The sequence below is a fragment of the Danio aesculapii genome, chromosome 1, assembly GCF_903798145.1.
Source record: "Danio aesculapii chromosome 1, fDanAes4.1, whole genome shotgun sequence".
Classification (NCBI taxonomy): domain Eukaryota; kingdom Metazoa; phylum Chordata; class Actinopteri; order Cypriniformes; family Danionidae; genus Danio; species Danio aesculapii.
Genome location: NC_079435.1, coordinates 53,086,558 through 53,114,493, shown reverse-complemented (window position 1 = coordinate 53,114,493; position 27,936 = coordinate 53,086,558). Strand labels below are relative to the sequence as shown.

Below are 27,936 nucleotides of genomic sequence, written 5' to 3'. Positions count from 1 at the left end.
TTGGAACCTGCATGGACCCAAGATTCTCAAAGAAATCAGTCAAGTTTGGTGAAGGAAAAATCATGGTTTGGGTTACATTTCAGTATGGGTGCGTGCGAGAGATCTGCAGAGTGGATGGCAACATCAACAGCCTGAGGAAGACATTTGTGCTGCCCATTACGTTACAAACCACAGGAGAGGGAAAATTCTTCAGCAGGACAGCGCTCCTTCTCAGATCAAGGTGCTCCAGGATTGGCCAGCCCAGTCACCAGAAATGAACATTATTGAGCATGTCTGGGGTAAGATGGAGGAGGCATTGAAGATGAATCCAAAGAATCTTGATGAACTCTGGGAGTCCTGCAAGAACGCTTTCTTTGCCATTCCAGATGACTTTATTAAGAAGTTATTTGAGTCGTTGCAGAGATGTATGGATGCAGTCCTCCAAGCTCATGGGAGTCATACACAATATTCATTCTTTTTCCACTGCACCATGACTTTATATTCTATACTGGACATTATTTCTGTTAAGTTGCAAGATTTACGTCTAAGCAAATTCAGACCTTACTGTCCTCATTAAATAATTAAAAATCAAGGCATGATCATATTTTATTTTGGTAAAGTAAGCGTGATCTAGAGCCCTTTGCCTTAAGCCACTTCTGATACCAAATGATCAACTAGAAGTCAAGTTAGTATTTGTTGTTCCTAAACTTGGATAGGCGACAAGACTTTCATCAGGTAGTGTATATAGCAGTTCTGGTTTGACAACAAAGCATTTTTTTTGCAGAACATATTTAAGTGCAATATAAAAAAACTCTTTTCGAAAGTATTTGAAAGAAGAAAAGACGGGAAGCTCGAAAGACGGATAATCGATGAGTGCTGAATACTCAATTGTTATGATCCGCAAGGGTGTTACAAAACTGGCTTGTCGACAAGTTAAAACGGCTCTCTGATTTACTGAAAATGAGGATGATGCAAGTGCAGACTTTTGACACCCGAGGTTTAATTCAAACCTTAATCACCAAACATTGATGCAAAAGACTTAGCTCACCTTCAGATGTTTAAGGAGTGTGTGTAATTGATGAATGTGTCTAAATGTGCCTGTGCTGTAGAGGATGGTGAAGCTGGTTCAGTGGTAAATTGGCTGCACATATTCAGGTGGGAAAATGCCCACTCTTCCTCGGCATCGACCCCTCCAGCACTGAGCATCCGAACAGTCCAGCAGATCAATCACGTCCCCGCGCAAGAATCGCAGATGAGTCACGTGATTAGATGTGAAGTCAAAGATGGCATGAGCATGACGCGGCCTCTGAAACACACACATTTATCAGGAATTAATTAATGGTTTAATATTCAAAATCATGACAAAACTGTGATAATCCAAGCCTACAAGTTTATAATTTTTGAGATAGTCCAAAAAACAACTTTGTAGCACAGTAAATCAATAGACAAAAATACATTGTGTGGATTTAAATAGTCAATTTCTTTTTATGCCAAAAACCATTAGAATATTAAGAAATTATCATTTTCCATTAAAGGGATGGTCCACTACGAAATCATATATGTGTATCAGCTTACGCACATTCACCACGTGCACTCTCTGCGCAGTGAAGGGGCGTGGTCAGAGGTGCTGTAATGTTATAGCAGAGAAAGCTAAAATGCCGTCCAAATGCTGCTACTTCCACAGAGCTTCTTCTGTTTCTGTATTTGGACTTCCAAAGGACACGACACAAAGAGAGAAGTGCTTACAATTAAAGTTTAATTATGTTACAAAATATAGCTAGCATTTGACAAAGGACAGCTTCCACAATCTCTCCCAGTTCAGTGCTGGACTCAGCTAAAAACTCCTTAAAGAAGGAGCAGCTCCAACCGTAATAGAAGAAGCTGTGGATTGTGAGCCACAACCTGTAAGTATTTTTATTTGTTAAAATGGAGCAACTATAGGCACATTTTCTAGCGTTAATGGGATGTTGTAGCAAGGACAAAAACAAGGATGTACACAACAGGAAATGCTGTTTGCCACCTTTAACAATTTAGCTACAAATTCATATTTATCAGTCAAACCGCTGTAAACATACACACACACAATCTTCATCAGCGCTGCAGTGTCTCTTTATGCAGCCACTTTCCCTGTGTTATACATCTCAAATAACCAACTCACAATAGATATGAGAACGTTTCATATTACATACACATGCTTATTCTGAATATATGTGAAAGACACTTGTCAGATTTTATTTTAGAGAGCAGGTGTGAGGTTCAGCTCTGTCAATCTTCCTTTTTTTGTCTAATTCAGGCACAAACTGATACTGCTAACAGCTACTCTGACAGTATTTACACAGCGCAAAAGCATGTGCTTGTTGGGGCATGACGCTTTTCCTGGTGAAATGGAGCCGATCCGTGAATCACAGCTTATTATGTTAGCTGACCAATCACAGCCTCTTGCAGGCAGGCCTTTCAAAGGAACTAGGAAATATGATAGTCGTTTTTATGTTAGCTGAGTAGCTGTATATAATCAAAGTAAGGTATATGAAAAAATAACATTATTTTTTACACATAAAGCATGAGCACACATTGCTTTGCATCTTTTAAACACAACCAAGCCTTAAAAATACACTCTGGACCACCCCTTTAAGATTATTTGTAAATTTCCTACTGTAAATATATTAAAACTCAATATTTTGATTAGTAGCTTGAATTGGTAGCACTTGGTAGGATTGGTTTTGTGCACATTTTACAAAAAAAAGGGGCTAAAATAACCATCATTACAAGTTTAAAAAGATGCAATCCAAGAAAAAAGGCTGAAAAAAATCATGAAATTATGTGGGACATTATGTTATAAACATGACAAAGTCACAATTAAAACAAATACAATTTCAATATTAGAAAATGTAAAGCTACAATAATAAAAATAAAGCTGAAAATACAAGAAACGGTTCACAATTATGATTATCTATGAGTATTTTGCCAAAACTCAAAGATATATTAGTAAAAGAGGGGTACTGTTTTGCTTTACTTTGTGCACTCATATCAAAATATTGCTTTGTTTCAACCCAAATTTGGGTGAATATGTCCATCCTGTATATTGAATAAATCATATTTTAACCAAAATGTTGAGTTTGCACATGTTGGACCTATAGTGCACGCATAACAATAATCACAACCAGGATATGATGTCCTGCTCAAGCCATATTTTTTATTTAAGTTTGCATTGAGCCAAGAAATCAAAGTTAAACTTTACGTCCTCTAATGGCCAAACTTGCTTTCGCTTTGTAAATGTGCAGATCAGAGTTCAGCGGGTTTGAACTTTGGCACCTCAGTGAAGCTGTTGAAGCTCAAAGAGTCAGTGCTGATGTACATGTGCTGCTCTTACAGCTAATGACCCCTCGGGCTCGCGCAGGAACACCGTCCGCTCTTTGGCAATGCTGTTGATTCTGTAAAAGTCCACCAGCTGGTTGAGGGAGCTGAACACTTCGTCCCATATGAAGTACTGCCCCAATCCATCCTTTAGGACTTTAAAATGCTGCACATGGTCCCCATAACTGAAGAGAGAAAGAGAATTAGAATTTCATTCATTCATTCATTTTCCTTCGGCTTTTTGTTTACCCAGTTCACCTGTAGCACATGTGTTTGGACTGTGGGGGAAATCGGAGCATAATCAACCCATGTTGTAAAAACAATTAAGCTAACACAAATTCAAGTTTAAATTTTATTTGTTACTTAAAGAATCATACACAGTATGATATGCAGTGAAATGCTTACACAACCGCTTGTGGCCTTAAAAATAATAACAATAACAAAATTAAAATAATAATTAATGACAATAATAATAATAATAACAATAACAAAAATAAAAAATGATAACAATAAGTTTTGGAAATTTGGAAAAATAGAAGTTATGCAATAGAAAAAACAAGCAATATTTAAATTATTTAAGTACTTTTGATATAGAGTATGTGAAGTTGTAGAAAAAGTATAAAAATATAAAAGAGCTATAGAAGTGTTTCAAACAAAGGCCTGGTGCATAAGAGAGGAAGGAAGGCTGAAAGATTGGTAGGAAATGGGGAAGGAAGGAAGGGAGGAAAGAAGGAAGGGAAGGAGGGAGGAAAGAAGGAAGGAAGAGAAGAAGGAAAGAAGGGAGGAAGAAAAGAAGAAAGGAAAAAAGGCAGGGAGGAAGGGAGGAAAGAAAGAAATCAGGAAGGAACACTTAATGGATTTGATTTGGGACAAGATGAAGGTATAGTGTGGAATTCAACCATTTTTACTGAATAAAAAGAGCATTGTTACATCTCTAGATCATCTCTAGGAATGAAAGAAGGGAGGAAGGAAAGAAGGATGAAAAGAAGGAAAGCAGGAAGAAAGAGGAAGGAAAGAAGGAAAGCTGGAAGGAAGGGAGGGAGGGAGGTAGGGAGGGAGGAAGGAAAAAAGGAAGGAAGGGAGGAAACGAGGAGGGAGGCAGAAAGGCATGAAGGAAGTCAGGAAGGAAGGAAGGAAGGATGGACAGGAGGAAAGCAGGAAGGAAGGTAGGGAGGAAAGAAGGAAGGAAGGAAGAGAAGGAGGGAGGGGGAAGCAAAAAGGCATAAAGGAAGTCAGGAAAGCAGGAAGAGGGGATGGGAGGGAGGAAGGAAAAAGGCATGAAGGAAAGCAGGAAGGGATAAAGGAAAGCAGGAAGGAAGGAAGGAAGGAAGGGAGGAAGGAAAACTTAATGGATTTGATTTGGGACAAGATGAAGGTATAGTGTGTAATTCAAACATTTTTACAGAATAAAAAGAGCATTGTTACATCTCTAGATCATCTCTAGGAATGAAAGAAGAGAGGAAGGAAAGAAGGACAAAAAGAAGGAAAGCAGGAAGAAAGAGAGGAAGGAAAGAAGGAAAGCTGGAAGGAAGGGAGGGAGGGAGGTAGGGATGGAGGAAGGAAAAAAGGAAGGAAGGGAGGAAACGAGGAGGGAGGGAGGAAGGAAAGCAGAAAGGCATGAAGGAAGTCAGGAAGGAAAGCAGGAAGGATGGCCAGGAGGAAAGCAGGAAGGGAGGGAGGAAGGAAGGAAGGAAGGAAGGAAGGAAGAGAAGGAGGGAGGGAGGGAGGGATGGAGGGGGGAAAGCAGAAAGGCATGAAGGAAGTCAGGAAAGTAGGAAGGGAGGATGGGAGGGAGGAAGGAAAAAGGCAGGAAGGAAAGAAGGAAAGCAGGAAGGAAGGAAGGAAGGAAGAGAGGGAAGGAGGGGGAAGCAGAAATGCATGAGGAAGTCAGGAAAGCAGGAAGGGAGGATGGGAGGGAGGAAGGAAAAAGGCAGGAAGGAAAGCAGGAAGGAAGGAAGGAAGGAAGGAAGGAAAACTTAATGGATTTGAGTTGGGACAAGATGAAGGTATAGTGTGGAATTCAACAATTTTTAGTGTTTTACAGATTAAAAAGAGCATTGTTACACCTCTATCAGAATTCGCCTGCATTTTTCTTTTTTACTTTATAAATTGCCCTTTAGCTTACGAGAAAGAGAGAGTGATTCTAAGGCTTGTTTACCTTTAAGACGGAAGATCTTGGCTTGATTTACCAGTTTATTAAATCAGAGCATGAAAGTGTTTGATTAAAGGTTTTGCGCAATAAATCACACTTTGACATGTCAGCTCTCAGCAAGTTCTTGAATCACAGTGATGTCGAAGCACACTGTTAATAACTTTAATCAAATTAGGATCTGAACAAGTCTGTGCTTATTCTCCTGCAGATATATTACAACATTTATTTCTCTCCGCATTTGTACATTGAACAGCATATTAATAATTAATACTTTCAAAATGAACAATAATCATGGTGCAAGAATACAGTAACTAAATGTTCTGTTGTAACTGTAGATGAGAATAAATCCTGTTGTAAGTGTACATGAGTTTAAATCAATGGTCTCAAACTCAATTCCTGGAGGGCGCAGCTCTGCACAGTTTAGCTGCAACCACCTCCAACTCACACCCGCTTAATAGTCTCTAGAAGTCTTGAACACCTTGATTAGTTGGATCAGCTGTGTTTGATTAGGGTCGGAGCAAAACTGTGCAGAGCTGCAGACCTCCTGGAATCGAGTTTGAGACCTATGGTTTAAATCAATGAGGGCTTTCTAGAAACAAACATCAGTACTTGTTCCTTTAAATCGGGTCAGCAAACTTATTTCTGGAGGGCTGGTGTTCCGCAGGTTTTAGCTCCAACCCTAATCAAATACACCTGAACAAGCTAATCAAGGTCTCACTAGGTATACTTGAAACATCCAGAAGGTGTGTTGAGGAGAGTTGGAGCTAAACCCTGCTGGGACACTGGTCCTCCAGGACCGAGATTGGTGACTCCTGCTTTAAATGTTGGGTTACTTCAAACCAAATTCGGGTGAAATATAGACAAAGCAATGGGTTGATTTTTATATTAAATGATAAACAGTTTGTTAATACTTTCCATTTACACACTGGTACAGTATGTGTGGATTAGCCTTTCACAAACCTTTTTAACCGCAACATTACTTTGGTCAATTATAAAAATGTATAATTATTATGTAAAAATACATCCACTTAGTATGCAAAAAATAATAATAATAATAAAATTAATAATCAAAATTAAGTAATTAAATAATAAAATGTAATTAAATTATTATTAAAATTGTTATGAATAATTAAAATTAAATTATATCCATATATCTTTTCAGCTTAGTCCCTTTATTAATCTTGGGTCGCCAACTTATCCAGCATTTGTTCTACACAGCAGATGCCCTTCCAGCTGCAACCCATCACTGGGAAACACCCATACACTACGGACAATTTTATCTTACCCAATTCACTTATAGCGCATGTCTTTGGACTTGTGGGGGAAACCAGAGCAGCCGGAGGAAACCTATGCGAACGCAGGGAGAACATGCAAACTCCACACAGAAATGCCAACTGACCCAGCCGAGACTCGAACCAGCAACCTTCTTGCTGTGAGGCGATCGTGCTACCCACTGCGCCACTGTGATGCCCTGTATGAATATTTATTTATTTATTTAATGTTCAATATTATAATTGGTTATATATTAGGTTTATTCAGAGTTTTATATTAGTTTTATGTATGTTCTCCGTGTTCGCATGGGTTCCCTCCAAGTGCTCTGGTTTCCCCGACAGTCCAAATACATGCTCTATATGTGAATTGGATTAACTAAATTGGCCATAGTGTATGTGTGAGTGAATGAGAACGTATGGATGTTTTCCAGTACTGGATTGCAGCTGGAAGGGCATCTGCTGTGTAAAACATATGCTGGATAAGTTGGCAGTTCATTCCGCTGTGGTGACCCCTGATGAATAAAGACAGTAAAATGAAGTAAAATGAAGGTAAAGGAAAAGTTACATTAAAATAATTGATTACGTTATATTTTTTTCAATTAATTAATTTTATGTTTTTTATATTTATATGGTTTGTAAAATTTATCATTTTTATATTTCATACTTGTTTTTGGACCAAATTTTGTTTTTTATTTTTACATTATTAAAACTTTTTAAATTACAATATCATATTGGATAACTATAACTATTATGATAAAATGAAACAATAATCCACTTCAAATTACACAACATATTCATCATTATAGCATCAATGTGAACCCTTTTCACAAGACTTAACTTCTTGAAAGTTTTTAATATTTAGATTTTTTTAAAACGCATGAACATTTCTATGCATTTATGTATGTATTATATCATCTTTGCATCAAATTACAAAAACCAAATGTCCGCTTATGCAAGGTGTTTCTAATGCAGCGTCTATGGGGCTTAAATTAAATTTGACGTTATTCTCTCCTCACATTATTTTTTTTCCTTTTTCTGAAAGTCTTGACACCATGGTGACATTTTTCTTATTTTCTTATTTCATCAAACAGGATAGTAAAAAAAATTTTTGTCGTACTCTATTCACTGCGCTTTAAGTTTACCCAACTATGAATACTTCCGCTACTATATACAGTAATGTTAAATAGTACCGTTATTTACTATATGTTATTTGTTATTTACATTTTCCTTTCAATTTTTACAAATTAAAATTAATATTTAAAATTCAAGCAATAATGTACTAATTGATTTAACATAATTATATAAATTACTTAGTAAAACTATGTGTATAAATGTAAGTGTCCTTTTGTAAACAATTGATTAATCCTATTTTAATGGTAGTTTGTGTTTACTCATTCTACACAAGTAAAAAAAAATCATCTGTGAGCATGTTTTTAATTGTTTGTGGTGTAGTTAGAAATGTGTAGGCGCTGACGCACCACCCTGTGCCTGCGGCAGGTGCCTTTTAATCACCTGATGACTCCACCCGACCACACCTGCTCTTAACACACACACACACACACACACACAGAGAGAGAGAGACATATGGATCACTCTGCTTGTTGAGACAGAGGTGACAGAATGAGGAACTGCCTGAAGGATGTGGATCTGATCTGCGAGTGTAAGTTATGCTAAAGATCATCAAAACAACTGGGCAGCGACACTGACTCAGTCTAATCACAGTCATTATGTATGACTTATTCCAGACCCATACGAACAATTCTCAGACACAAACTCTCTCACGTTCATTTTCTCATTTTTGTATCGGACGGTGCTTTTCTGTATTTAAGATTTTAATCCCAAAACAACACCAACACGCCTCTCTGTCAGTCTCCGGTTCAAAATGAGCTGAATATCCTTTCGTTAAATGTTTGAGGTTGATTTTGTGCAACGTCTATGTGGTGGTCATGCAGGGCTGCATTTATTGGATCAAAAATATACAGAAGTTTAAAATACACAGTAAAATATCTTTACAATTTAAAATGACTGATTTCATGCTAATATATTACAAATATTTCATTTATTTCTATGATTCAAAGCTGAATTATTATCATCGTTATATCACACAAGCAGCAATTACAAAAGGATGTGTATTTTTAATAGGCAAGAATGCGTTTAATTAATTAAAGATTTAAAATGACATGCAATCTTCTATTTCAAACAAATGTTCTTGTTCTATTCTTATAGAAATATGAACATTTTAGAAAAGTTTTCAAAAGTATTTAATACAAATACATATTAACCTCCTTATAGAATTATACAGTAATATACAAAAATACATACACCAGAGTGTACATTCAATAATTAAAAATCTTATATTCCTGAAGAATATCATAAGTCTTCCTTGAATTTTTTATTAACAATGTAAGCTTGTGCAGTAGTCTTTAGTCTCTTTAAGAAAGTGAACACAATTTGGCTTTGATCCAGTCCATTTTGTAATGTATATGAAACTTTGGTAACACTTTATTTTGATGGCCCACTTGAGTATTAGTAGACTGTCTGCTTAATATATGTTGATCATGCTCCTTCAACAGATATTTAACTGACTATAAGAAACTTTGCAAGTACATGTCATCTTACCCTAACCCTAACCTAACAGTCTACTTGTAATCTAATGAGAATTAGCTGGCATGTAGATACAATGTAACTTCCCATCAAAATAAAGTGTGACCGAAACTTTCCCAAAATATTAAAAAGCTTTACAAAGAAGATAAATTTGGTACATATAATGACATAATAAATGCAAATGTCAGATTTTGTGATTTAAATATAATATTAGTTTTCCTTCTAAGAAAATTTTCCATATCCACCCCAAAAAATCCTTGTGTATTATTTAATATGTAATATTAAAAAAGTCAAAAATAATTAACTGCTCTCTGGGAACATAAGATATGTCATAGGTTTGAAAAGATTAATACGATGAAAGTGTAATACAATAAGATATTGTTTTAGAACAATAAATTTATTTCATTTTGTTTAGCAAAAATAGTTACTATAATACATTTTCACCATGATTTACAGTAACATTAAGATTAATTTGATCACATACAGATTAATTAGATGACATATTAAAAGATTCTATTTTAGGGATCACATTGCAGCTCACAAATTAAATGTAAAGGATGTCAAATTTAGACTTATTTTATATATTTAAATAATTAAAGGTCATAATAAGTGACATCTTTAACATTAAAGTATATACCTTTAGTCAAACTGAACGAAAATGCAGTATTTCACCTATATTTTGATATGTATTTTCACAAAAGTTCATTAACTTTGCTAGACAATAAACAATTATCAATATACACAATTATCGACACTTTACTAGAAAAAAAATGTAAATGCTTTATGTGTATAAAGTCAATTCTGTGTTTAAATTTATTTAACTTTGTTTAGCAAAAATAGTAATTATAATACATTTTCACCATAATTTAGAGTAACATTAAGATTAATTTGAACACATAAAGATTAATAAAGATGACATACTCTATTTTAGGGATCACATTTCAGCTCACAAATGAATTGTAATAGATGTTTTAATTCAAATTTAGAATTATTGTGTACATTTTAATAAGTAAATGTCAGAATAAGCAACATTTTACCACCTATATAAAGCAAATACCTGTCAAACTGAATTACGATATTATTTCACCCATATTTTCACAATTTCATTAACTTTGCTACACAGTTAACAAATATCAATACACAGTACACAATTATCGACACTTTACTTGCAAAAATAAATAAATAAACTGCTTTCTGTGTGTATAAAGTCAATTCTGTTTAAATTTATTTCATTTAGTTTAGCAAAAATCATTATTATAATACATTTTCACCATTAAATAACATTAATCACATACAGATTAATTAGATGACATATTAAAATACTTTTTTAGGGATTGCAACTCCAAAAACACAAATTAATTGTAAAAGATGTTTAGATCAATTCAAATTTAGACTTATTTTGTACATTTTAATAAGTGATGGTCAGAATAAGTAACATTTTTACCACTTATATACAGTATATACCTGTCAAACTGAATAATGATACATTATTTTACCCATATTTTAATACTTATTCTCATAAAAGTTCATTAAAACTTTGCTACACAATTAACAATTATCAACATACACAATTATCAACACTTTACTAGCAAAAAAAAAACATTAAGTGCTTTTTATCCAACTAATCAAGGTGTTCAAGACTGTTAGAGACTATTTAGCAGGTGTGAATTGGAGGAGGTTGGAGATAAACTAGATAAACTGTGCGGAGCTGTCGCCCTCCAGGAATTGAGTTTGAGACCACTGCCGTAAATGACACTTGACACAAACAACAAAATGAGACGTCTCGTGTTAGACCCATAAACGTATATAGTTCATTCCTGAATGATGAATAGTCAACACAGCATTCCAGCTGTGATAAATTACACAATAAATTATCAACCGACACAAAACACCTGTTCACCAGCTACTGAGCACATTCCCTGAGGGTCTGCAGACATGACACATAAACATCTGATAATATATTCATGTCTTTTCTAATCAATAAACAGGTTAAAGCATTAAAATTAATAGCATTAACAAAATAAGTTTAAAGATTTATGTTAGCTGAAAAAAAATTATTGATATTTAGTACTGCCACAGATTAAAATGAATGATAATGTATATTTACTGTAATATTTTCAGTCTTACAATTAACAGTGAAACCCAGTGGTGTAAAGTAACGAATTATAAATCCTCAATGATAACTGTAATTGAGTAGATTTCATCAGTAATTGTACTTTGGTTAGCAGTTTAAAATACTCTGTTGATACTTTTACCTGCAGTCTTTATTTTGTCTTGTCTACGGTGATTGGCTAAGTAGAGTTATCAATCCTGTTATTTACAGCCAATCAAAATCGTGCATATAAAAATAGCATCAGATAGACTGATCTCATGGCAGAGACACTTTATAAATGCAGCAAACATGCACTTTGTGGAAGCATTTAAAGTGTAAAATCATTACATGTAATGATAGAAAGACTGTTTAGACTGCATGTCACTGATGAGAAGATAAATAATGCCTGCATTATGCAATAAATGATGACTGCAATAAATGATGACTGAAATGGAGTAATAGCCATAAACAACAACTAAATGCACTACAGAATGTTACGTTTTCAAATAAATGCACAAACTGAATGCAGTCACAAATATTGAAGTTCAGGTTTGATGAATGTGATTTACAGCAGAGTCTACAGGCCATCATTGAGACCAAAGCATTGATAGTTGTGTCAATATTGTCACGCTAACAGCTGTTTGGATTATTTTTGGTTGATTATAAACTATTACAAATTGTACCATTCTACCCAAATTTATCTGACATAAATTTTCATTTGTGAATTCTTGTCATATTTCAGTAGCTACAATTTTTTTACCTATAAAGAATAAACTGTGATAATGTGAGAAAAGTGTCTGAATAATTTCAGCTTAATTATATGAGCCCAGAAGGTCAAATCTACCTGCATTATACAGGGTGGGCCATTTATATGGATACTCCTTGATAAAATGGGAATGGTTGGTGATATTAACGTCCTGTTTGTGGCACATTAATATATGCGAGGGGCTCATGAAAGAATAAAGTTACGTTAAAGCCAAGCACACCATTGTTTTTCTTGTGAAATTCCCAATAAGTTTGATGTGTCACATGACCCTCTTCCTATTGAAAAAACAAAAGTTAGATCCAAGATGGCCCACTTCAAAATGGTCACCATGGTCACCACCCATCTTGAAAAGTTTGCCCCCTCACATATACTAATGTGCCACAAACAGGACGTTAATATCACCGGCCATTCCCATTTTATTAAGGTGTATCCATATAAATGGCCCACCTTGTATAATGGCTGTGTCCGAAATTGCCTACTACGCAGTAGATACCGCATTTGAATTTGAATTTACTACTAGACCATTAGACAAGTGCATTCTATATAGTATGAATGTGAGCAGTATGAATTGAGTTCAGACGTACTACATCCGCCATTTTTATCTACCCACATCAGTTGCGTCGCTTCACTCCCATTCATGAATTCTCTCGAAGTGCATTATGGGATGGTGTAGCATGCATCAGATGCGCACTTCAGAATCTCACCGGAAGTAGTAGGTCATCCGAGTATTTCTCGCATACTGTTTTTCGAATTCTATGAATTCTGACATACTACGCTGCTTGCATACTGCTTTTAGCGTACTATATAGTATGGAAGTATGCGATTTTGGATGCAGCTAATGTCTTTATATTTGCGCTGTCACTTTTACACACTTGTGTTTTAGCTTTCTATGTTGCTAATGACTTTAGATAGCAGCAATCTTATATCAGATTTTACAACTACTTTTTACATTAGTTCTTATAACTAAAGTTTAGTTTTAGTTACAATGAAAGAAGGTGATTTATGGATGCCAAACCGGTATATAGAGGCGCTATGACTGAAGGTGACTTGTTAGGACGGGTAAGTGTTTATAAGTCTTTTTAAAATGGATATATTAGTGCCATGTGCTATTCGAATTTATGCTAGCAAGTGGAATTTTTTGACTAAAAAGTTTGAAATGGTCAATTCTATTACTTTCAAACCCTTACTAAAATAGAGTAGCAATAATGACAATTTGTAACAGAATTGACAGAGCAGACAAATAATATTATAATGAATAATATAATAACATCCTATAATTTTATGGTTTATATTTATTAGTATATAATTATTATACTATATACAATCGCCTCACAGCAAGAAGGTCGCTGGTTCGAGCCCCAGCTGGGTCAGTTGGTGTTTCTGTGTGGAGTTTGCTTGTTCTCCCTGTGTTTGCGTGGGTTTCCTCTGGGTGCTCTGGTTTCCCCCACAAGTCCAAAGACATGTGGTACAGGTGAATTGGGTAAGCTAAATTGTCCGTAGTGTATGTGTGTGGATTGAGTATGTATAGATGTTTCCCTTTGATGGGTTGCAGCTGAAAGGTCATCTGCTGGGTAAAACAAATGCTGGCTAAGCTGGCGGATCATTCCACTGTGGTGACCCCAGGTTAATAAAGGGACTAAGCCAAAAAGAAAATGTATGAATGAATATTATACTATAGTATAATAATGTACTATAATTTATATACTATAAATACCTGTTATAGTATAACAGGTATTAGAGGAACTATGAGCAATGGGTGTTGCATCCTGGGTTACATTACCATCATATTCGATGACTAAAATTATTTTATGACTCTAGACATTACTTTATGAAGACTTTAATATGCAGTAGCATAATATGGTTCATATCAAAACACTAGTCATGTACATGAGTCAATTTTACCAGAAGGCGGTTCTAGTGTTAAACTATAGCGTCTCTACTTAAAGGTTGATTCATGGAAACAGAATTACTGATTATTACCATATCTTTCTCTGTTTCCACTGACTTTTCTGTCTTGCTTTTCTCTCATCACACACATGTAAACACAGAGAGAAACATCTGTGCTGGCCTCAGGTATTCCAGCTTGTTAAGAGTCTCTACACTAATAATACCTGACAGGATTTGATTCATTGTGCTGCGACTGTGTTGCAACTGTCCCTCGATTTCTCTTTCTATTTCCTCCTCTCTGTCTCGATAGATTCAGACGTTTTAGGTCAGGTCTTCGGAGGTGTAAAGCGATCTAAAAATAATCATGTCCACCCTCCCAACACATGCCAAGCTTTTCAATACAATTCCACCATGAGAGGTGAGCTGTAAATAAAAGGATGCTAATCTAGTCATTACTCTACTTTATATTACTTTATATTAGAGCTGCACGATTCTGGCTGAGAATCACGATTTGTTTGCTTAAAATAAAGATCACGATTTTCTCACGATTCGGTATATGTAAAATAAAGCTTAATATAAGGGGGCAATTATTATTGTATTTCTCAAACATATGATAAAACAACAATAATAATATTATATGTAGGTCTACTGGTTTCTATAAATAATTCTATTCTACTTATAATAATTCTGATGTTGAATTATGTTTGAGATATAGGCCTATGCTTGCAAACTGTCATTGACAACATTATTAGACCATTTAATTCATTGGTAAAATCAACATTATATAGGCTAGAGTAGTTATACTGACACTGTAAACATTTATCTTCATGCACAATTCTGTGTTCGCTATGAAAGAATAGCAATCATAACTCTAAAATGCGATATGATTATTTAAATGCTATACACGCTTTCGGCTTCATTTTCACTGCTAAGTGCTGTTCATACTTCGCGCGCGGCTCTCAAACAATCACTCTGTGCCACAAACTGAATATTATTTATAACTTTATTACCTGTTTTTCACAGCCTATGCAGGTTCTGTTCACTAAAGTAGACGCGCACGTCTATCATTAAGTAGGGCCCGCACCCACCCTCTCTGTGATAATAGCTTACGGTCAGCAGCTCACGTCACGTGTGATTTCCCGGCAGCAAATACAGCATTATATGAAGATAAAAACATTTTTAGGTGAACTATACCTTATAAATACAGTATGTGACTCTTTCAACATCATTTGGAGGAGTCCATGTCACTGAGCAATGTATGTGAAACAGTGAAAAGACTCGTGCAGCCGCCTTTGCTTCTCTCCTGAACTTGAAAATATGATTGACAGAATCATAGAAATTCTGGATTAAGATCGTCTAGGTGGTCCAATCGAAATTGCGATCTTTTTTTTATTAATTGTGCAGCTCTACTTTATATTATATGTTTATTATGTTAATAATGGGTTTCTGTTGGTTTGTTAATATTGAATAAACCAATATAAACATATTATTAACATAATAAACATATAATATAAACTATTGTGTTGTAGCCCGGAACAACTAGTGCCAGATAGCCTACATGAAAGTATGGTGGCAGAGAAAGCTAAATATTTTAATGAATGTTACATCACATTTGCATGCAAAATATCACAAAGCATACAAATACCAACACAATATCACTGCAATTTGTAACTTTTTGATTTGGTGGCTAATTTGTATTGATTTGTACAATTGTATTGATCTGTACATTTTAGTATGATTTGCACATTCCACAGTGAGTATGTTTACATGGACACCGATAATCTGATTTTAATACAATTAAGACAATACTTTGATTAAGAGTCATGTAAACAGCGAATTTTGAGTAATTTAATCAGATTAAGGTCATAATCGAACTAAATAGAAATCAAAATAAGACAAGTGGAGTATGCCAATTTTTTTTTACATTATAGAAGTGCAGTACAGACATGTAAACACCGCAATCAAGCTATTACTGCCATGTAGGATTTTCACAGCATTTTGCGACAGGATAGTCTATACACACACGGCTGTTTGACACTATTATCTGCACCTACCGAGTCAGAGAAGGACCACAGGCACCCGCATCGAGAAATGCGAAGGAGGTTTTTTCCAATATGGCAAATTCTATTAAAACACTCTTCCAGCAGTTCATACTCACATCCAATATCTCGTTTGTCATGGGGAGCATGAATTAAATGTTCCTGAATGAAAGTAAACATGCTAAACTACAGTTAAAGTCGACAAATTAAGAATGAAACACGCAAAATTACATGAAACTCCGTAGGAAATATGGATAGCGTGGTGACGCATGTAAAATGGAATCGTGAAAGAAACATTGAAAAGCCAACTCATGTAAACACCTTAATCGTATTACTGTCTTATTCAGATTAAGGGAAATAATTTGATTACTTATGTCCATGTAAATGTAGTCAATGAGGGGTAAGGTTAGGGATGGGGTTTGGGGACACACTACGAATGCAATCGTATGACCTCATACAAATTATCCATCTTTCTGATAATATGTAAAATAGTTATGTTTCCTCATAAGATAGGGCTGACAAATACAGAAATGCCTCGCAAATGGCACAAACCACAATGGAAATGTGTCGGGGGACCCTAAAAAGTAACGGACCCAGTTGCTTCCTGTTTAGAATTAATGCTGTTGTCTGAGATCTACGTTTTTTTTGTTTTTTTTTTAATTGTCCTGGTCATTTACTTTCTACTTGTTAGTATATTTTTATGGCGACGCAGTGGTAGTGCTGTCGCCTCACAGCAAGAAGGTCGCTGGTTCGAGCCTCGGCTCAGTTGGTGTTTCTGTGTGGAGGATCCAAGTTCTCCCTGCATTTGCATGGGTTTCCTCCGGGTGCTCCGGTTTACCCCACAGTCCAAAGACATGCGGTACAGGTGAATTGGGTAGGCTAAATTGTCCATAGTGTATGAGTGTATGTGTGTGTGGATGTTTCTTAGAGATGGGTTGCAGCTGGAAGGGCATCCGCTGCGTAAAAACGTGCTAGATAAGTTGGCAGTTCATTCCGTTGTGGCGACCCCAGATTAATAAAGGGACTAAGCTGAAAAGAAAATGAATGAATGAGTATATTTTTAGTAATAATCTGTACTGTACGATGAGGACATTAAAGAAAAGAAAAACTCAACACAGCTGACTATAAACAGGAAGCATTGTCACTTTTTGGGTGTCCCCTCGACACATTTCCATTGAGTTATGCACTATTTGCAGCATATTTCTGCATTTTCATGTGTTGTGAGAATTTGCGTGTGCATGTGTTCTCAAATTGATGAAGGTGTTTCTTCAATTTATTAGTAATTTTTTTATTCACATGTGTTTTCTTGCTGCATGTTTGAGCTTTCTCGGCCACCGTACAAAAGAGATACACAATCATGGTGTCTATTACTTTTAAATATTTGGGCTTAGCGATTAGTGGATATACTGATGAAAAAATCATGGAGCCACAACTAAAGTCAAGAATATCATTGGCAGCATGCACACAGCATCTAAACTCAGTTGTCAGTTCACCATTTAGTGCTTAATTCTGTTTTCTTCACAATTCAGTCACATGACACTTGCGTGCAATGACCATTTTTAACACTCGAATTACACTGCTCTTACAAAACTTACAGTGTATAGAGAAAAAAGCTGAACAACTAGTTGTTAATAGTGTGTTTGAGTGTGTATTAGAGCTGTGTGTCTTCTTTATGCACAGTGCAAATAAAAATCACATGGACTGAGGTCAGTGTTGACTCATTCGGTTTGCCAGATCTTGGCAGGAAAAGAAACTGCAAATTAGAAAAAGCCCATAATAAAATTAAACCCAAGCGCATTGTCTTGGAAAGAAATAACCGCCACACCAAAATATCATGACCTGAAGCTGATTACTAAACTCCAGAAACTAAATTGCATAAGCCCACAGATGGTTAATAAAGATTAACTCACATTTTGAACATATACACACATCATATGCACATCACTCCTAAAACCTGTGTGTACTTAAAGTGTGTACATGAGCATAGAGTGTGTGTACAATGTAAAATCTGTGCAGTATTATTGTATTATAACTATTTAAATAATTGTTTTAAATGTAATACACGTGCGAATCTCCCGTTGCACCATGTCTCAAAGGTGCTCTATTGGATTGAGATCTGGTGACTGTGGAGGCCATTTGAGAACAATGAACTCATCGTCCTGTTGGTTAGTGCGTCGACACATGCACTACGGTGCTCACAGCGACCCGAGTTTAATTCCGCCTCGCGGTCCTATGCCGATCCTTCCCCTCTCTCTGCTCCCCATGCTTTCCTGTCAATACACTCTACTGTCCTCTCAAATAAAGGTGAAAACCCCGAAGAAATAATAATAAAAAAAGAAAGCAGTCCGAGATGATTCTAACTTTATGATATGGCAGCAGATTGTCTTGACCATGCCTAAATGCATTGGCTGATTAGAAATTTGTGTTAACAAGCACTTGGACAGGTGTACCTAATAAAGTGGCCGGTGAGTGTATGTTCCTATGATGGCATAAATATTATACTAATTAGATTCTAAAGCTTTAAAAGTCTCCAAGTGTCATCTGAAGTGTTATTTTTAAAACTCTGCTTCACGTTGTGACCCCATCCCCACATTTCTAATCGTTCAATAAGCTGTCATCAATAATTCTTCATACATATACTTTTACTTATTGGTCATATTAGTATATTACACACATAGTATTAGCTTCTTAGCAAGTACGTTTAGGTTTGGCATATTTAAAAAGGTTTCAGTTTCCACCAGCAGATCTCTGGACTGCTTAAATAGGTTCTGGAGTGCTGGGAGCAAAAGGATTACATCACAGCAACACGCTACCATGCACTCCACTCTAATTAGACTGTATTAATGAAGAGCCGGATAGAGTAACAAGGACACGCATTACCATACGCATATGCAAGAACACTCATGTCCGCTGTCGACATTTGCAGCACATGCAGGGAATAATTACAAGCCTTCATAGTGAACAAATGTATATGGGTGATTCTAAGTTTATTATTATTATTTTTATTATAAATTATTATTTAGAAAATTTTTTTTGTTATTTTAATATGTTATTCATTGTCTCAATATGTTACAGGCCATAAAAATGCTAGTTTCTGCAAAAAGAGTCTTTTACACCTAAAAAGATTAGTCAATTATATTTTTCCCCATGAAGTCTCAAGGCTAATTTTTACTTATCTGTCGAGTTATCAGCGTGACTACCAGTGCATTTGTACTTCTGCGTGCTGTTTGTGTTGCTCTGCAATAACACTTCAGAAATGCTAACTTGCAGTAGGTTTTTATGTTCATCTGTGTTGAGTTTCTTGGCGGGTGTTGTTTTTTCTGAATGCTATCTTAGCTAAAACTCTCTCATTCAAAGGTAGGAAGCGGCAGACAGGGGCACTGCTGGCCGCCATGGGCCCTCTGACTAGTTGATATTGAAGACCGGGGGTGGGGGGGTTGGGTGTTGGAACCGCGGCTGAAAGTGCAGAGCGGGGGGTAGGTGGGGGAATTGGCGCGGGCCCTTGATAATGTCTCTGGGGCCCCCCATAAATGTATGGGGCCCTTAGAATCTTCCTAACTTACCCCCCTAGCGGTGCCCCTGCCGGCGGACGTGCAACAACATTACTCATAAAGGTAAACACAAAACAAAAGTCTCCACCTGGAGCTCTTTCACGGGATTCGACACTTGTAAACACTCCATTGGGCTTGCGGCTCTCAGCACGGCCCACACTCGTCAGCGATACCAAGCCGACCTTTTGCAGAGCGTCCGATTTGCGTCATTGCGACATGTATTTACATTTTTTGAGAGGTGTGTGTCAGCGTCGGCCATGAAGAGAGCTATGCCACCACGCGAAGGCTGCACCGGACCACACATGTTCTCTTGACGCAGAACTATGAATCAGCCTGTAGTGTGTATTTAAAATATTTTATTTTACTTGTCTTTTGGTTTTATTTTATTTTATTTTATTTTACATTATTAAATAGTTTAAAAGGTACTTTTATCTTGTAAAAATGAGTCTCTGTAAAACTTCAGTTCTGTTTACCATATTTTACCTTTAAACCAATGGCCTCAAACTCAATTTCTGGAGGGCCACATCTCTGCACAGTTTAGCTCCAACCACCTCCAACTCACACCTGCTTAACTCTCTAGTAGTCTTGAATACCTTGATTAGTTGTATCAGTTGTGTTTGATTAGGGTTGGAGTAAAACTGCAGAGCTGCAGGCCTCCAGGAATACAGTTTCAGACCTATGGTTTGAACTTATGGAATGATCTATCATATCTACAGTATGTAAAATGCAGGAAATGTCACACTCTGTCACTGATATGATCTGAAGCACTGAAAGGTATGTGTGCTTTTTCTGAGAAAGTATTTTCATCAAAAAAGTTCATACCCAAGAGTTATTTTAAGTCAGAACTGTTAAAAAATATATTCAAAAGAACACAGAATTGATTGCAGATTACACAGTGGGTGGTTTAATAGTTACAACTCTTTTATAAATGCTATCATTAGTGCCATGTGCTCTTAGCATTTATGCTAGCAAGTGGAGTTTTTGTCTAGCAAGTTTAAAATGGTCAATTCTGTCACAGTAGCAATAATGACAATGTATAACAGAATTGACATTAACAAACTCAAACAAACAGGGATTTAACAAACAATACAATTATTATTATTATTATTATTATTATTAGTAGTAGTAGTAGTAGTAGTAGTAGTAGTAGTAGTAGTAGTAGTTGGGCCAGACATAATCTGTGGACATTTTTTGCTATTTATGCGCAGAATATTGTAAAAAAAAATTGTGGATTTATATGAAATAATTTTAGGAGTATCATAACTAAAAACTTAATATGTGAAATGTATATGTAATAGGTAATATGTGATGTTTAATGTTTACAATCCAAATCCAGTTATATTCACTTATTTGGTATCTACCAAAAGACAGAACATATTACCTTACAAACTGTATTGTAAATAAATCCTATAAACATTTTCATATGAGTCAATAATATTACTGAAATTAATTTAAAAACTGAATATAATTTGTTCATTTTACAGTAAATACAGTAAATAGAGGCTGCATGGTGGCTCAGTGGGTAGCGCTGTCGCCTCTTAGCAAGAAACTCGCTGGTTCGAGTCTCGGCTGGGTCAGTTGGCATTTCTGTGTGTGTAAAACATACAGTATGCTGGATAAGTTGGTGGTGTGGCGACCCCAGATGAATAAAAGTGACTAAGCCAAAAAGAAAATTAATGAATGAATTAATTAATTAATAAATAGACTTAATGATTGCCTAAAGGTCTTCAGAAATCTGTGAAATTCTATGTATGCAGATTCCGTGTGGGCCTAATCATTACTAGTAATAACTCTGAATATGATTTAATATACTTTAAATAATAACTGTTTGTGATTTACTCCTTTTGCTCTTATTTATAAATAACTAATAACCATAACTTTTCCGATTTTGATTGTAATGCAATAATGTGCATCTTATGTAAAGCTTCTTTGAAACAATTCTATTGTGAAAAGAGCTATACAAATAAACTTGAATTGAATATTTAATTTTATTTATAGTTATTATTTAATAAATGCACATTGTATCTTTAATGAAGAATGTAGAATGTCAATGTTAGTGTAATATGTATAGTCCAGTGAAGGCAGCATCCATCTGACCTGACAGACACAGAAAACTCTCCTGGTGTGCTCTCGCTCTCCCGAATGAGAAACGCTCCACACTCCAGCGGCCTCAGACGGTTTTCTGCAGCCTGACGGGAAATTCCACCCACAAACCACCTGTGAAACACAAGCTCATCTGTCACATCACCATCATATCACATATTTATGTCTGTCGATACAATAAACGATTCTTTGATCAAGTAAATCATGCTCAAAAATGTTTACTTGATTTTGTTTTGAGCACTGACATGAACATTATTTATATATATATATATATATATATATATATATATATATATATTATATATATATATATATATATATATATATATATATATATATAATGCATTTGAGGTACATTTCATCATTTTTATTAATAATTTTTTTTAGAATTTAACCCTATGACCTTGTGCCATGCATGTACAAATTTTAAACTACAGAAATGTCAAATTACTACTATGATAATGTCATTTTTGAGCTACGGAAATATCAAATTATTAGTACAATAATGTCATTTAAAGCAATTTTTTTTACGATTTTCAAGTTAAAAAATTCATCCAATTTAATGCCTAAAAAAGTTCAACAAATAGCAAAATTACTTATATTTTTAGTATTGGAGTTGAAATGGATTGGTCTGTTGTTTGTGCATTGTACTGTTCACATTGAAATCAGAAAGTGTTTTAACAATATATAATAAAACTTTAGCTGTGTGAAAACCTTAATGTTTATGATTATAAATAGTTTTTGTAGTGTAGAATATAAGCCAACGTTTGTACACTCTGCACCTACATACAGTGGAAGTTCTGGTGGATATCCACAGCAGTCTCATGGCAATTTGTAACTTTTTTTTATAGTGGCTAATTTGTACAAGTTTTTATGATCTCATATCTACATATGTACCCATCTCTGGGAAACATCCATACACTCTCATTCACACACTACGGACAATTTAGCCTACCCAATTCGCCTGTACAGCATGTCTTTGGACTGTGGGGGAAACCAGAGTACCCAGAGGAAACCCACGCGAACGCAGGGAGAACATGCAAACTCCACACAGAAATGCCAACTGACCCAGCTGAGGCTCAAACCAGCAACCTTCTTGCTGTGAGGCAACAGCACTACCTACTGCACCACTGCATCGCCCCAATGTACATTTAGTGGAATAATATTTATTCACCAAATATTAATTTCTTTGACTTTTTGAAGTTAAAACATGGCTAATTCATTAGGAATATGTTTCATATCACAAAAAACGAATATATACATTACTAAAAATGTAATTTAATTTTACTCAAAAAAAATTAACTTCAGAGAAAACCGTACTGATTAAAAAAAATAATAATAAAATGACAAAAAATAAATAAATCTTTAAAATTTTTGCTTGGCGACACAGTGGCTCAGTGGTTAGCACTGTCACCTCAGAGCAAGAAGGTTGCTGATTCGAGTCCCACCTGGGTGAATGAGTGTGTTTGGATGTTTCCCAGTACTTGGTTGCAGCTGGAAGGGCATCGCTGTGTAAAACATATGCTGGATAAGTTGGCGGTTCATTCCCCTGTGGTAGCCCCTGATGACTAAAAGGACTAAGCCAAAGGAAAATGAATGAATGAATGAAATTTTTGCTTAAGTTATTCTTTATAATTTTAATCAATTATTTTAGTTTTAACTTTGACATTGCTGTTGTTTTCATCATGCTCTTAAATTTGTGCAACAGAAACACCAAATTATTACAACAGTAATTACAATTATTCAACAAAAAAATCATGTACACTTTTCCAACCTAAGTTCTAATATAAAACAATTTGTTCAGGGATTTGGGAGAAGATACTGTATGTTGTCTCATTGATATCATCAATGCAAAGTGAGTAAATATCACTATTGAGTACAGCTTGTAAAGTACAGAGTGTAAGCCAGTGTTTGATCTCATTTACTCATCTGGTTTATATACAGTCGTGAATTTTAACAGCCTCATCCTTTCAACTCACAGTGTGAAGGGTTGCTTTTCAGTCATAAACTGCTCTGTTCAGATCAAGCCAAAGCATGTCTGTTAGGCTTTGGTCTGAACTTTGCCAATCGAGTACATCTAAAAAAAATCACGTCATGCTTAAACTTCAGGGTGAGGAAGTCCTTATTTAGTCATTACCTCGAGGAGTTTTACCTCGCAGTTTCAGTCACAATGTCAGGAAAACCACACCTACTGCAAATAGTCACAGCAGGTGTATTGCTGGGAAATCCCTACATTTGAATGGATTAGGGTTTTCAACTTTTTCGGTAATGTTAGTTTGTGTAATACACAGGGGCGTAGCGGACATTTTAAAATGGGGAGGACACAGCTGAATGAGATCCAAAATTTGACGTTAATTTTTTCATTAATCACCTGTTTCTAAATGGTCTGTCTCTAAAAGTGAGGGGAGCATGTCCCACAACCACCCACCCCCCTGTATTTATGCAATTTGCATCTCATTTATTTATAAAACAGATTAAAATTATGTTTTGTTTGATATTTAGTGTATCCTCATCCTCTGATTAGCTAATTCAGATGTCACTGTAGGTCAAACTATACAAACTGTGTTTAATTTGACTTTACTTTTAGGCTATATGTAGAAACAAACTTCTATTTTATGAGAAAACAGTCTTATAAACACTTACGCTGTTTGTAGGTGCTCTTAATCAGACGCTTTCTGACTGCTAAGTTAATATTTTCCAGCATAGACTTATTGGCGCGATTATGCATTCACAATGGTATGAACCGTTATAGGGGTGGTCAAATGTATAGCCTATTATCTATAATTTTAATAATTAACAATTTCATTTAAAACACACTACTTCTTAGTATTAAAGGGCAGACCCCCACCATATATCTCGTTTTGACGTCCTTCAGAAGGATCAAGCATTAATTAGGGATATCAACCCACCTCCCCCACCCCCTTCGCTCCCTGGTTAAGCCTAGGCTGGTTGACTGGTTTTAGCTGGTCAACCAGGCTGGAGGGGTTTTGGCCACTTCCAGGCTGGTTTCCAGCCATTTCCAGCCTGGTCTTAGCTGGTCAGGCTGGCAGATGACCAGCTAAACCAGCTTGACAAGCCTAGCCAGGCTGGGAGCCCAGCCAAAACCAGCTATGTCCAGGCTGGTCAAGCTGGTTTTAGTTGGTCTTTTTCCAGCCTGACCAGCTAAGACCAGGCTGGAAATGACCAAAACCCTTTTAAAACCAGGCTGGTCAACCAGCTAAAACCACCCAACCAGCTTAGGCTGGTATAAGCATTTTTTTTCAGTAGGGTTAGGATGAAGCCTCTTCAGTTCCGATTGATGCACGTTGATTCTACAGTAAATCTAAACCCAATCCTAAAACCAGCAAAACATCTAACAGGACCATTCCTAGACTGAATCTGATGCAATTCTCCACTTTATACTCAATGCAAATTCACTCTAAAGTAAACGTCTATCAAACACTCGATGGAGCACAGACTACAAGAGATATCAGGAACACAGAGCGAAGGCGAGAAATATTTGTGAGAAATGTCCTAGTTTCAATTTCAAGCACACATACATAACACACTGAGTGTGAATAAAGAAAAGTTTTTTTAAGACTTTTGTCTATACTATTCATTTTCTGGCTAAAACTATGGTATTCATGCCTAATAAAATGTTGAAAAAAAGAAGACTTTAAAGGCTTTTGGAAAATAATGAAGAGAAAAATGCTTGTTTGCAAGTAAATACAACCAAAAATTTTATATTTCTTTCTCACAAAACAGGATTTAAAACATGCATTGTAATAGATTTACTATAAAGAATATATAAAGTGCAGTAACTGAGCTATTTGTTTTTTTTTTTACTAGATTCCTAATGGAGTTCTTTGTGAATAAGGAGATCTTAAAATGTTCTTTAAGAATAAGGAGTTTGTATAAAAAAACCAAGAAAATTATATACTGTAATTTTCTAAATAAACATTTTGAAACCATTATGAAGAAACCTCAGTCAAAGGTCAAAGGTCTTTGGGTGTAAAAGTGTCTTCATGGCACAATCAATGTCATTAAATAATCTTTCATTTTTAAAGTGTAGTCTGAAACAACATGTTATAAAAAAGCTAACCAACAAAATGAATGTTGCCTTATCATTTACACATAAAGCTAATGTGATACTTACGTGTGAGGTCTTACATTGATATAGTTCTTCGGGACAAAGCCTCGTCTACCCAACAGCTCTGCCGTGTACCAGTTTGGATCATCATCCATGTTTGTCACCTAAAATAAGCATAAGATCAATGTACACTATCAGCATAGCTCATATTTTCCCTCCTTACTTATGAACACAGTAGGCCAGGTTTCATAAATATACATCAAATTTAGGGGGTTACCAACTGATTCACTTGGTAATAACTGGTTAACCTGACAAAAACGTTTCTCTGTACCAACTTAGGCTAACAGAAATTTCTTGCATTTCTAAATAAGCAATATATATGTAAATATTTGACATTTAATTGACCAAAAACATCTTAAAATATTGATTTAACAATTTTGATTAAACCAATTTATAGAACAAAACAACATGGCAGCTAGGACAGTTGTGTAAAATTCTGAACTAGTCACAAAATTTTACCACTGTAAATCCTACACGCTAAAATAATGCTGGATTGTTGTAACCCAAAATTGGGTTAAATATGGACCAACCCAATGTTTAGTTAATTTTTTAATTAAATTTAAATGACACTTTTAACCCAACAACTGGGTTTGTGTTTGACTCAACATTGGGTTACAACAACCCAGTATTTTTAGTGTGTATATTCAGTCACTCATTTTCCTTCGACTTATTCCCTATATTCATCAGGGGTCACCACAGCGGAATGAACCGCCTACTTATCCAGCATATGTTTTATGCAGTGGATGCCCTTCCAGCTGCAACCCAGCACTGGGAAACATCCATACACACCCATTCACGCACATACAGTACACTGCAGCCAATTTCATTCATTCATTCCTTTTCTTTTTGGCTTAGTGCCTTTATTAATCAGGGGTCACTACAGCGGAATGAAACAGCCAACTTATCCAGCATATGTTTTACACAGTGGATGCCCTTACAGCTGCAACCCCATCCCTGGGAAACACCATACACTCTTATTGACTACAGCCAATTTAGTTTATTCAATTTACCTATTCCGTATGTGTTTGGACTGTGGGGGAAACCGGAGCACCTGAAGGAAACCCACGCGATTCGACGCAACAGGGGAAGAACATGCAAACTCCACACAGAAATGCCAACTGGCCCAGTGCTCATCACTGAGACATGTGTCACCCCCTAGTGTGTATGTTTAATAAGTATCTATATGTTCATTCATTCATTTTCTTTTTGGCTTAGTCCCTTTATTAATCTGGGGTCACCCCAGCGGAATGAACCGACAGTATCTATATGTAATGTAATATATAAAAAGTGTCTATTATCTGATTATAAGTATTATAAAATCTGATAGATGATCTAGAGTACATCATGGGCATGTCAGTCTAATAATTAGCAGTGTTTACAGTTAACAATAATTTCTTACACAGGGAAATTATCAGTATAGAGTAAAAGTTTTTAAAACATTTAAAGTCTCCATGGTAAATACGTAAAAACCCTAAACAAATTTGGTCATCAAAAACTAAAACAGTTTGCAAAACAATGCAAATTATCAGCCTTCTGCTTAATAATGTGTAACTGACTAGGCTGTAAACGGTACAAATTTACCCTGACAAACATTTTATGCCAAAATAGGTCTGTTAGTAGACAATGTGAGTTAATACACGAATAAAACATCCTCACACAAGAATGAACTTGTAATATATCCCTCTCATAAACTCTTCAAATATCACCACATCAACAAAGACAGATCCTCACTCTCAAACAAAAGTGATCTAGTATTTTCTTTTTAGAACCCAACATCATGCACACTGCAGTCGTATTGTTTCATTCAAGTTTTTACAGTCAATTTTTTGCACACACACACATTCAGACTCACCTTGAGAATTTCACCCTTCTGGAAACTGAGCTCATCACATTCAGTGGCTCTGAAGCTGTACAGCGCCTCAGCCTCCATTGAAGAAGGAGCAGAAGAAGAAAGCAGACGGCCAGTGAAGTGGAGATGAGATCAGGATGAAAACAAGAAAGAGTGTAGA

General features: G+C 35.7%; 1 protein-coding gene across 2 annotated transcripts; it reads right to left on the bottom strand.

Annotated features, from left to right (window-relative positions):
• Positions 1 to 729: 729 nt before the first annotated feature.
• grapb (GRB2 related adaptor protein b) lies at positions 730 to 27,936 on the bottom strand. 2 transcript variants are annotated; one of them, XM_056452809.1, is made up of 6 exons: positions 27,780 to 27,936; positions 25,934 to 26,031; positions 21,793 to 21,912; positions 3,350 to 3,518; positions 3,236 to 3,238; positions 730 to 1,285 (listed from the first exon to the last, which is right to left on the bottom strand). In XM_056452809.1, exons 1-6 carry the CDS (start codon positions 27,855 to 27,857, stop codon positions 1,106 to 1,108), a joined length of 648 nt encoding a protein of 215 aa, XP_056308784.1. In that variant the 5' UTR covers positions 27,858 to 27,936; the 3' UTR covers positions 730 to 1,105. The 2 variants fall into 2 exon arrangements, with proteins under 2 accessions (XP_056308784.1, XP_056308779.1); XM_056452804.1 differs by lacking the exon at positions 3,236 to 3,238.